This window comes from Glycine soja, chromosome 15 (assembly GCF_004193775.1).
Source record: "Glycine soja cultivar W05 chromosome 15, ASM419377v2, whole genome shotgun sequence".
Taxonomy (NCBI): Eukaryota; Viridiplantae; Streptophyta; class Magnoliopsida; order Fabales; family Fabaceae; genus Glycine; species Glycine soja.
Genome location: NC_041016.1, coordinates 17,253,454 through 17,266,329, shown reverse-complemented (window position 1 = coordinate 17,266,329; position 12,876 = coordinate 17,253,454). Strand labels below are relative to the sequence as shown.

Genomic DNA, 12,876 nt, shown 5'->3' with positions numbered 1-12,876 from the left:
TATCTGCACTTAATTATTGCATGCTTTTGGTTTGATCACCCATTGGTGTGTAAAGTTAGGATTTTTAGCATTGGAAAATGTATTAATCCTTAGAACTGGATAGAGTAGGGCTAGACAACTGCATTGCTAGACATAGAGTGCAGGGTTTTAGTTTTTGATATGCTATGATTGTAATGTTGTTCGGTTAGGCTAAGTTCGACGAGACATCCGAGAATGAGGTTTAATTAGAATTAGTCCATTCACGCGAGGAATAGATGATTGGTATTTTAGTCCTCAGCATAGAACACAGAAATAACATTAAATAGAGAAAAATATTTTAATTATATCAAGCATTCAGTAGAAGGACACAATGTTTTAAATAACACGACAATGAGAACAAAGCACAAATAGCAAATTAATGAAATAAAAAAGAAACCCTAGATAATGGAGATGAGAAACCAACCTTGTATGAAGAGAGTGTGCGATTTGAATCAAGAGAGAACGGAGGTCGTAGCCACCGTGAGAGTGTGCGATCTGAACGAAGGTTATCGTGACTGTGAGAGAGTGAGAATGAGGGTCTCAAAGTCACAAGAGAGAGTGTGTGGGTGGAGAGGAATGAGCAAGAACGACTGAGGTGTAGGTCGAGAGTGAAGAGCAAGACCGAGTGTAGAGAGGAGAGAGGGAGGATCAAGTTACATAAATTGAGGATGTGAAGTGCAATGGAAACACAAGCAAAAGCAGGAAACAAGCCTCACATTTTAGAGAGATTTTGTGAGAGCAAAATAGAGAGAGTTTCTAAGGAAAAAAAATAGTGTACCAATTTGTGAGAGTTGTTTTCACAAATTGAAGATACATTACTATTGTATTTTGTATTCCCATTATTATTATAATGGAGATTTAAGAGGTTTGAGTTCGGTGGTTTTTTTTTTCGTAGTTACACTAAGAAGGTTTTTCTCGCTAAAAATTTAAGATGTTATTATTTTTAAGCTTTTGTATTGGTGCCTATTTTGAGTTCACATAAGAGGGAAATTGTGATCGCATTTCCCAACAATGTATATGGAATTTTGACACCTCCACAAGTGAAAGTGTTTAAAGTTATAAGCTAGAAATTTTTGTTTTTCTTCGTGTACTATATTGACTTGAGGAAGACTGAACATGATCAGTGACCAAAATGCTCTCATCCATGAAAAATAAACAGGTCCAAGAATTAACCAAGAAAGAATAGTTAATACTTAAATATCATTCATATTATTAATTAAAGAGATTGAGAGGATAGTTAATAATATCATTCCTATTTGTAAAATGTGTTGTTATATTTGGACTTGGAGTGTCGCGGAGGGGAGTGTTTTTTTTTTTTTCGGACAAGAGAGATGATGATAGTGTGTATTTAGTGGGATAGTACATTAGTATAAAAGGGGAGTGAAAATAACAACTTTTTTAAAAAAATTGTTCTGAATCTGAAATCAACACCTCCTCAAAAAGCCCAAATCTATATTAGTTCTGAGGGTTTTTCTTTATTTTTTATGCAATCTCTACCGAGTTCTAAGCAAAATAAAAGTCAGTTTTATTTTTTCATAATATTACTTTTTTTTATTAAATTTTATTTTTAACATATGTATATTTTTAATTTAATTTTTCCAGTTGCATGGGTAATAATACAACTATTATCTGATTATCCATATTAGTTCTGAGCCTCTGAAGCTCCCATATCCAGGCCACGTGTGGATTTGATATTCCATTGGCTCTCATTTCATATTTTCGTTCCAAGCAGAACATCACACCTTATCCATCATCTGGATATAGCAGCAGATAAAGCGTCAGAATTAAAACACAAACGAGGTTTTTATATTGTTCCATTCCACCTAATTCATTCTGCCACGCCTTCTTTAATTTCTCTGATTTGATTCATGGCTTTAGCACTTTCCTCCACTGCATTGTCAAGCCTTCCAAACAGGTCTTTCCCTTTGGGCTCAATCACTAGCATTATTTTGTACCTTTTTTTTTATTTTTATTCTGCAATATTTTGTACATTCTGTGTTGCTTCTTAAACTCTCTGAGTATGTCTACTTTATTTATTTATTTTTATGCAGAGAAATTCGTCAAAAGGGTTTCCCAGACAGAACACCCACATGCTTGAGTTTGACCAGAAGAACAGTTGCAAATGCTACAAAAGGGGTCTCAGCTGTCTGTGAGCCACTTCCTCCAGATAGGCCATTGTGGTTCCCTGGTAGCTCACCTCCTGAGTGGCTTGATGGAAGGTATCCTTCCCATAAATTCAATTAGTCACAAAAATTCTTCAACTTTCAATCAATTTTCTGTTAATTTCGTTACACAAATTATACTTTTATTCTATATATCTAAGGTTTGAATTCAATTAGAATACACTGAATGGGAGAGCTCAACTGTCTATAGTGGTTTATACCAAAAAAATATACTAAATGTAAATGTTTATTAATGATGTAATTATAAATTTTCATATAATTAAAATTTATTAACTTTATGAATAGAAAATGACTAGAAAAGACTAGAATGATTTCTAATTCACACAAGTTCTTAAGTCCAAACCTTGTTATTGTCATTATACCTTAAATTAAGAAAAGAGTAATTGCTTGTTAATTAATAGTGTAACTGCACTCTCACATGTACAAAATTAAACTTTATGAATAGAAAATGGTTTAAGAAAACAAAAGAATATAGCATAGGAATATGTGCTTAATTGTTAGGTCCAAGTAGCAAGCCCTATTATCAAACACTTCGGCTTACTTATTTCAATTTTCTGCCCATTTCAGTCTTCCTGGTGATTTCGGTTTTGACCCTCTTGGATTAGGTATACAAGTCTTGCTTTTACTATGTACTTCAAAATGGTTTAGTGTACATAGTCATGGGATTGTTGCTTCCTGCACCTCCATAAATTACTTCCTGCGCTCCATTACATTCGTCCAATTCAAAATGTAAAATTATATTCTGCATTGGACTTTCCGAAATATAACGAGATGCTGGTAGCAATTTACGAAAATGCAGGAAGTTTTTAACCTAGTTGTGGTTCACTAACAACCCATGTGGTTGTTTTGTTTTGTTTCAATCAGGGTCTGATCCAGAGTTGCTAAAGTGGTTTGCTCAAGCAGAACTAATGCATGCAAGATGGGCAATGCTCGCGGTGTTCGGAATTCTCGTACCCGAATTGCTCGAAAAAATCGGTTACATCGAAAACTTCTCTTGGTACGATGCTGGTGCGCGAGAGTATTTCGTGGACCCAACAACATTGTTCGTTGTGCAAATGGGCCTGATGGGCTGGGTGGAAGGCCGAAGATGGGCCGACATGGTCAATCCGGGGAGCGTTGACATTGAGCCCAAAGTGCCACACATTACGAACCCGAAGCCCGATGTTGGGTACCCAGGTGGGCTTTGGTTTGACCCAATGATGTGGGGGAGAGGGTCACCGGAGCCAGTGATGGTTTTGAGGACCAAGGAGATCAAGAATGGAAGACTTGCAATGTTGGCCTTTGTTGGGTTCTGGTTCCAAGCTATTTACACTGGGGAAGGACCCATTGAAAATTTGATGGCACACCTTGCTGATCCTGGTCACTGCAACATTTTCTCGGTAATGTTTTGTTGCTTCATTTATTCTACTCTCACCTTTATTAATTTGATTACAAAGTTTAAATGCAGTTACTTTTTACTTTGAATTGAATTTTCATTTCAGTAAACGCAAATTTCTTCGTTGATACTTGTCTTTTAACAGAAGAAAATAAGAATGAAAAATAAAATAAACTTTTGAATAAGCTAAATGAGAAAACTTTTATATATATATATATATATATATATATATATATATATATATATATATATATATTAATTTATGTATAAACTAATTTTAGTTTATGAAAATATTTTTTTTATTTTCTTTGTTTATAAATTCTTGCATTAAAGATTGCCAGATTATTACAGAACACTGCAAAAAAAAAAAATTGTATTTAAATTTCTTCCTTATTTAAATTTACTCTTCCACTATTCTTATAGATTTTTAAACAATTCTCAAGGATATATGTGTTATGAGCTAGGGTGGTAGTTAAAAATTGTGAAAAATTGCTTCCCTTGAAAATGCAGGCTTTCACGCGTTAGTGCAATGTATAGTTTGAAGAAAAGAAGACGGAAGACGTGCGTCCGGAATGAACATAGCTTTATGCTGCACCAGCAATATCCGTTATTTACTTTATACATGTACTTTGCTTCCTAATCCAAGTTTTACAATTGACACAAGGGTTTGATTTTTTTAAACAAATTCGAATTACTATTGTTTTTTTTTCATCTTTTAAATTAAAAGGGCAATTTCGTGGATGGTACGGAACATTTTCTCTGAATCAGTCAAACCTCAAAGTAATGAAGTTAAAGGCTGCATTAACAGATTACAAAAGCTATATGCTAAGGATAAATTTGGTTGTGAAAGAGAAAAAAATATTTAAATTAAAATAGAGAAAAAATAATATGACATTCATACTGTATTTTACAATTTTGTCCTTAAATAGTAACTTCTCCCCTATAATCAAACTATCCCCAAGTGATAATTTGGTGTTACGTTTTTTTAAGGCTTTTGTTGAATAATTATATGAAAGATATGTAATGTTCTGATTGGTTCTTTGCTCATATCTATGACTTTGAACAATCACTTTATCAATAATATTCTTTTTTGCTGTGAAAAAAGTGTAAACTGATACGAAATGAAAAGTTAGATATCTGACTTCAACTATAATCAATTGAAAAACTTAATTTAAGATAAAATACTAGTTATTTTGTTATTAAAAAATGTAAAATAAAAATTGAAGTTAAAACAACTATGCTTTGTTTATTAACTTTTGGATAATAAATACGTTTCCTAACAAAGTGTTCAAACCCATGGGGAGATACAGGTAGAAAAACGAGAGAGAAAAAAAAGGTTAAATGTGTTCGATTTTTATAAAATATTTTGTTCATTTATTTTCCTTCTACTTTGGGAAGGATTAAAAATAAAAAATAAAAACAAGAAACTGAAAATGAAAAAATATAAATAAAAAATAAACCAGAAATTTAAGATTTAATAAGACAAACATATTTTTACCAAAAAAAATACCATGAGTATTGGAATGATGAATTTCTTAAATGGATCTGAGTGTATCTCAGGAAATTGATCTTTGGCTTTAGATGGAAGGATACCTCGTTCAAAAAAAAAAAAAAAATAGTCATTCGCTAAGGGATATCCTAATTTAGAAAAAAAAAAAAGAATAATGATAGACGAACCATTCTTCATTTTACACAATCCACCAACACCTCACATTTTTCTCTATATCTCTCATTCTATCATATCATAAATCCTATTATACTTATATTTTTCTTTCTATATCTAGGTGTAGAATATCATAGAGTAATGCTACATGAACCATATTTTATTTTAAACGTCTAGTCAATAGTTACATTTTTTCTCTATTTCTCTTCCTATCACATCATAAATCGTATCATACCTATATTTTTTTATTTAAATATCTTTTTTGTTCATGCAATTTAGCATTTTTTTTTCAATTTCATCCTTGCAAATGACTTTTTTTTCATTTTAGTTACATACGGCAAAATGTATTTGTTCTATTTTTCATTCTTAAAACATTTTTTGATTTTAGTTACGTATGAAGGGGGTTGGTTACTATTTAAGGGTAGTTGCAATAGCATGTGATAGAGTATATCCCTCCCTCCACATCCGAGCACTAGAATCCTAAACCCTTCTAAAAGAATAAGGATCTCTATGATTACTCATTGTCACCTCATTGGAATATGAGATTTTTGTTTCGGTCATTATTGAGATCGAGTTAGGAAGTGGCCTCATCAATTTGGTAATTAACTTCACTAGGGGGTGTTTGGGTGATCTATTCGGATAACTTGGATTATTTATGATACTTTAAAATAATGCTCTTTGTTCTTAAATTTTGCAGGACATGTACCACAGTTTCGTAGACTTTTTGGGTTTATTATGAGAAGCATTAACAAGGTCTATATTAGTCTTCAACGCTTTGACATCTTTTTTTAAAAAAATATTTGACAAATATGCATGCTCAATATTATTGTAAAACATACAAATAGAGTTTTTTGGTTTGGACACAAAAATTCAATGTTGATTTAGATGATGCGCATTTGAGTTTATAAGGTAAGGTGTAGTCCTTGTGCTACCGAATGTAAGGGTGCTAGTTACACCAAATGTAGGACTACATGTAATAGCAAACATAGAGGTTCTATGCAGGCTAGTTGTAGCACCATCTCTCTTGTCATGTATTATATAACATGCTTCCTTAAGTGAGGATAATGTTCTCACTTACATTGTGCTGATATACAACTTATATTTACAACAATGTAGGCAATAAAGATTGAATTCTTGGCCAAGCCTATTATGTATACCCAACTCTAATCTTGTACTTCATGAAAATCCATAGTATATTGGCATTTACTTGCCACTTTTTATTCAATAAGATTCAAAAAGGTTTTATATAAGAATAAAATACATGCAAACATTAGGACTATGTACTAGCATCTTTACCAAGGTCCTGAAAAGCAATTAGCAAATATGCATAATTCATGTGTACGTTGTAGCTTTCCTAGGCTTACAAAACATCAACAAATCTATTTTAATATCCTTATGATTTAACCCATATATATATATATATATATTAATGTGTTGATGTTAAAAGGGCAATTTGGTTGTGTTGCTTTTGCTTTGTGAGATAATAATACTAAATTATATTACATCAAACATGGACAAAAGATGACATTTGTTCATAAGTAAAATTCAATCAAATTTCATGACTTTGCAAGCCTTTTGTTCATTGGATTGTGTTTCATGCATATTCCAAATGATTTGATGTCACTAAGAATTCTTCTTTTTAAAATTTGTATTAGGTGACTTTTTATTTTTGCACTTTGGACAAAATGATTTGTTTCAACAAATTTATTTTGTCTTTTGGTAGTCATAGATTTGACAAATAATAGGAGGGGAACACCAAATGGATTTTTTCTTTGGTTAGTAATTGACTATGGCATGAATAAGTTCTTGTGTTCCATGTTTGTATTGAAGGCTTGTTAATTTTCCCTTCATCTAAACTATTGGCTAAATTTGTATTGCTTCTTTTTAACTTGTGTACATTCAAGGCCAAATATTTCTAGGCTTTATTTAAGCATTATTTATTTAGAGTTTAATCCACAATGCTTAAAAGCTGAAACAAAACTAAAATAACTAGCATATGCTTCCTCATTCAGTTTTTAGGCATTGTGACAATTATTTTTTATTTTGAATTGAAGTAGAAATGATGTTACCTAATTTGTCATTATCAAAAACATAAAGTTTATCTATTTTGTTTTGATTTTTTTTTGTATCTATGTCTTATGTCAAATAACTTTCTATTATTAAGGCCAAATGGTCAGCTTTGGTGGTAGAGATGCAATTCAAGTTTTGATGGTCAAGAGTGACAAATAATCACAAGTTGTTATCCTAAGAACACACACAATATCAAATTTGATGGTTTTCATGTTTGATAAAAAAAACAATATAAATTTCAAATGAAATTCATTTACAGAAATAGTGTTGCAAATTACTATAACATTTAAAATTTAGAATAAGAAATAGGATAGGAAACCAAAAGTAACAATAGCCAAGGAGTTTTACACTACAACCCATAAGCTTGAGAACTTAATTAATGCTTTTATAAATTTGATTGAGTTGTGAGATGAAGTAGAATTGGTATGGTTTATTATGAATTTGATGTCAAAGACTTGTGTAAGATTGGAAGAAATATGAGATGATCTATACACGGTTGATTTTCTTTTTTTGCCTCAAAGGCCAAGATTCATTAATTTCATACTCATTGTTGGTTGAGTATAGTGTGTTTGGCTTTTATATTCTAATGTACTTTTGCTCTTTCATTATAGATGAATTGTGCTCATTTAGAAAATTATTTGCATGAGGAAAAAGAGGAAGCTCAGACACAAAAGTTTTGTTGACAAGAAGGTCTTGGAGTAACATTTACTACGTGCATTTGTTATTAAAATGTGCAACTTTTTTGAAAGACTCATGACCTTTGTTTATTCTCCTAGTGGTGTGGTTGGTTTTGCATATTCCTCGTGTAATTTGGCACAATCTTTGGCCAAGTAATTTACTTACATTAATTACTTATACCATGAGATGCAAAAGTCACTTGTATTCCTCATAGTAAGAAAGAATCACTTGATATATAGAGATGCAAAAGTCAATTTAAGGCAATTGTAGTTAGCTATTAATCACATGAATCACATATAGGCTAACAACATTGGCTAAAAAAATGCATCACATTATATTGTTAGATTTTAAACACTTAAATAATCATTTGAGTTAAATGCATAATTTAAGAAGTAATTTTTTTTTAAAAAAATAGTCAATAGTAAAAATCAATTTTAGACCTCGTTGGTTAATTGTTTATATTAAAATGATTAGCGTCGCATAAAAATTGGTTAACCTCATAATCTAAAGAAAAAATATGCTTATGAAGAATTGGCCAAGTTAATGGTGAACAATATAGCATGTGAACAACTTAAGGCTACCTAATATTTCACTCACAAAAATGATTAATTGAATCTAAATATGTGGCTAACCTCGTGTATCGTGTGATTAATTAATCTAAATATTGTCGCTATGTTGTTCTTAACTCTAATGTGGATTAATGTTTGCTCCATCAGTTCAAATGAAGGCTTGGCCTGTTGCCACATTTGTATTGCTCTTAGCTCAGGAATAGGTGTCTCTAGATCATGTAGAGCTCTTTGAAGATCAATTGACTCTTGAAAAGGAATTTGTCATTCCTTTTCAATTGCTTTCTTTGTTGTCAACCTATTTCATTGGTTCTCATAGAATCAATCCAAATCCTATAGTAGATACTGATATTCAAACATTGAGAAAGGAATGTTTGTGAATGGACATGTATTATATTTATTTGAATAACGTTTTCATATTGTTAAGTTTGACAATAATACATGTGTTGAATTTATTTATGTGTTGCATTTGACAATAAGGTTCTCATGTTTGAAAGACTAAACTTGTATGAGAAAAGTTTGTTTCATGCCATTTGAGGAAATCACAAATGATTTTATTATAAATAAATTCTACCTGTACCAAAGGAATTACAAACTATATTAATTGGTTAGTTGTGCGCAAAGTTAAGGTTACTTTAGTAACTTAAGTAGTTACATTGAATTGAATTTCATTTTACATCTAAACTTTCATTAGAAATTACAAAAAAAGATGATGCTAAATGATTTGATAAGTGTCTAATGCACATGTTAATACTCACTATTGTTTTAAATTTAGGCACTATATGATAAAAATTTGTATTTATGCTATAAATGAAGTGGTTAAATCTATAATAAACAAATGTTATCTTCTAATATTTATTACTCTAAAGTCACTTGTGAACATGAATTTGTTTTTTTTATGCATCAAGGACCGAACTTATATGAGGAAAACATGTGTCATGTCATCAGAGAATAATTCAACCTTTATCATATGGGGATCAGACAAACAATAATTTTTGGCTTGTTATGAATAAAATTAAGGTTACTTTAATAATTTAAGAGGTTATATTTGATTCAATTTCGTTTTACACCCAAACTTTCATTGGTTAGCTCTAATGAAAATTAAAGTTACTTTAATAACTTAAGTGGTTACATTCGATTAGATTTTGTTTTACATCTAAACTTTTACTCGTTGGTTAGACCAAAAGTTAAGGTTACTTTAGTAACTTAAGTGGTTATATTTGATTGGATTTTGTTTCACATCCAAATTTTCATTGGTTAGTTATGCCTAATGTAACACCCCATTTTTCGTAAAGTAAATTAAAAAGGAATTTTATTTAAAGATAAATAGAGTTTTAGAAAAATGATGAGGTTTTTATAATTAAATAAACAAGTAGAAATAAATTTATTAATTAAAATAATGGTTTAAAGGAAAATAAAAATGATATTTTATTTATTCATTTGATAGGAAATAAAATATAGTTCTTGTTTATAAAATAATAAAAATAAAGAAAAATAGAGTAAATAATAGGCTGAGAGTATCCTAGCTATAAATAGAGACATATTAAGTCAGTTTTTAGACTCACAATACGTCTCTACGCTTTCTTTTCCTCTCAAATTCATGTTTCCTTCTTCCCCTTCCAAGAACCCTCTCTTTTTCTTGCATACACTCAAACCTGTCTCAGTAAAACGACGATCCCAGACTCATTAACAATTGGATTGTCATCAAATTTGAACACGAGGTTCATAACATATTTCCCTATATACTCACTGTTGGGATTTTCAAGATAATGTCTATGGTGAAAGAAATTTCCCTCACACTGAACTTTTTTTTTCCCACAAACACCCAAACCTATCCAGTAAAACTACGATCTCAAAATCGTTAACCGTTGGATCGTCGTGAAATTTGGACATAACCTTTGGAACCCATTTTTGCACAGTCTCACTGTTGGGATTTGCAAAGTAATGTTTTTGAAGAGAAAAATTAGTCTTGCACGTTGACAGTGAAATGGAGGCTATAATCTCTTCTCCTTCTATGTGACGCTTCGAAATCCTAGCAAAACAACCAAAGGAAAAACTGGAGGTAAGGGATGAGTTTATCACAATTAGGGTTTGAATGAACATGTGTAGGGATCCTTAGATGATTAAATTGGGGTTTATTTGAGATGTTTATTGAATTATAATTTTCCTTTATGATTATAAATATGATATTGTTGTGTTTGAGAGACCAATGAATGTCCTGATGCAAATAGGTTGATAAAATTGAGTGCTCTTAGTATTTTCATGTTTTTGACCTATGATTTTGATATGATTGTGTGAAATTGTTTGAGGGATTTTACTCCACATGTTGTGAGAAATATTTTTGTATAAATTTTTTGTACTTTGGGAAAGATTTGCTAGATTGACATGGTAAATTGTTATATTGAGATTATGAAATGGTGATTCAAATTGTGAGTAAGTGACAAATTGAACCTGTGATGAATGGTGAGATACATGTGTATTGAGATGTTGTATGTATTGAGAAGTGAGCTATGAACTGTGCAATCACACTTGTAAGATCCTTTAAGGGTGAAGAATTTTTGTGCGACGAGTATTGTGATGGGATCCACTGTGGGAACTTGATGAGTTGAATCACTTTGATGCGCAATGAGTTAAAATGATTTTGAAAACAATTGAGTAGTGTGTGTATTGCATAGTTCATATGTAAAGTGTATATGATTCATGAGGTGTGATAACATGTTACTTTAGGATTGTACTATTGTGATTGAGACCGAATGTATGTGATAAATTGAGTATGTATTAACTTGTAATACATATGTACATTGAAATGTTGTGTGCATTGAGTTGTGAGCTATAAATCGTACAATCACATGACTATAAGGCCATTTAAGGGGTGACGAATTAATGCGCGACAAGTATTGTGATGAGAACTACTATGGGACCCAACGAGTTTAATCACAAGCGTGACAAGATAAAATTATTTTAAGAACAATTGAGGAGTCGTGTGCTTTTTAGAATTCATAGATAGAGTATGTGTGCTAAAATATTTTCTGGGTTGAACCTGACAGACTCTTCGAAGTCTAGGCCTTGGGGGTAAATACATCTGGTTTGAGTGCTCCTTTAAGCCTGTGTCGATCGCACATGGTTGGAGCATTCTCGTAAAATAGTGTGACTATGACTGGTCTCCCTATGATTTTACCTAGTGAGAGTGACCTGACTTACCAGTGTATGGTTTATCTTGTCATTTACTCATAGGCGTCCGACAAGGTTTTTCACTGACATGGTACCACATTACACATAGGATTGAGTCTTAGTGTATCTATTGCATAATGCTTGTGTATTGATTGATTTAATGATATTATGTTTTGATCCTTGAGTACGTGAATGATGTGAAAATGAATTAGATGTGTTGTGTTGAAATGTGATGTTAGCGACAAAGTGGTGGAATGACTGTAAGCTTTGTTTAAGTAAGTTGTATTTTGTTTATATGATATGTATATCTACATGTTATCTTATTTCTCTCTATTAGTTATGAATGTGATAACTCACTCCCTGTGTTGTTTGTGTTTGGATCTTGTGATGATCTCGAACTTTGTGTTCGTGGGAGTAGATGATTAAGTGAATTGCGTTAAGGAAACTTGTGTTGAAGGACATCGAGACACAATGCTTTGATAGGATGTGACATTGGAGCATGAGTTTTTGTTTAATTACATGATGTTTTGAGCCAAAAATGTTTCTAACAAGTTTTATTTGGTAATAGTGAAGTGAATGTGAACCTTTTACCACGTGAACTCTTTTATGTTCATTGAATAAAATTCCATTTTATGTAATTCCGTATTTTCATGTATGTTATTATATAAATATGTATCTTGGGATAGAGGGTGTCACACCTAAAGTTAAGGTTACTTCAGTTACTTAAGAGGTTGCATTCGATTGAATTTCATTTTACATTAAAACTTCCAGTGGTTTATCATGCCCAAAGTTAATGTTATTTTAGTAACTTAAATGGTTGCATTTAATTGAGTTTCATTTTACATCCAAAATTTCACTAGAAACTACAAGAAATGACCATCTTAATTGATTTGATAAGTATATTTACTTGGTAACTCTAATAATTATTTTAAATTTAGACACAACATATAAAAATTTGTATTTCTGCTATGAATAAAGTGGTTAAGTCTATCATAAATAATTGTTAACATCTTATAATTTATGGTTAACTCTAACATTTATCATATTATTACTCAAAAGTTACATGTGGACAAGAATTTTTTTTGTTCATGCCCGAAAGACTAAACTTGTATAATCGAAGTGTGTGTTATGTCATCTGAGGGAATAATTTTA

At 31.2% G+C, this 12,876-nt stretch overlaps 1 protein-coding gene across 2 annotated transcripts; it reads left to right on the top strand.

Moving 5' to 3' along the window:
- Positions 1-1,677: 1,677 nt before the first annotated feature.
- LOC114386386 (photosystem I chlorophyll a/b-binding protein 6, chloroplastic-like) lies at positions 1,678-4,317 on the top strand. 2 transcript variants are annotated; one of them, XM_028346389.1, is made up of 5 exons: positions 1,678-1,933; positions 2,070-2,237; positions 2,769-2,806; positions 3,066-3,580; positions 4,087-4,317. In XM_028346389.1, exons 1-5 carry the CDS (start codon positions 1,887-1,889, stop codon positions 4,099-4,101), a joined length of 783 nt encoding a protein of 260 aa, XP_028202190.1. In that variant the 5' UTR covers positions 1,678-1,886; the 3' UTR covers positions 4,102-4,317. The 2 variants fall into 2 exon arrangements, with proteins under 2 accessions (XP_028202190.1, XP_028202191.1); XM_028346390.1 differs by lacking the exon at positions 2,769-2,806 and having other exon boundaries at positions 1,690-1,933.
- The last annotated feature ends 8,559 nt before the right edge of the window (positions 4,318-12,876 follow it).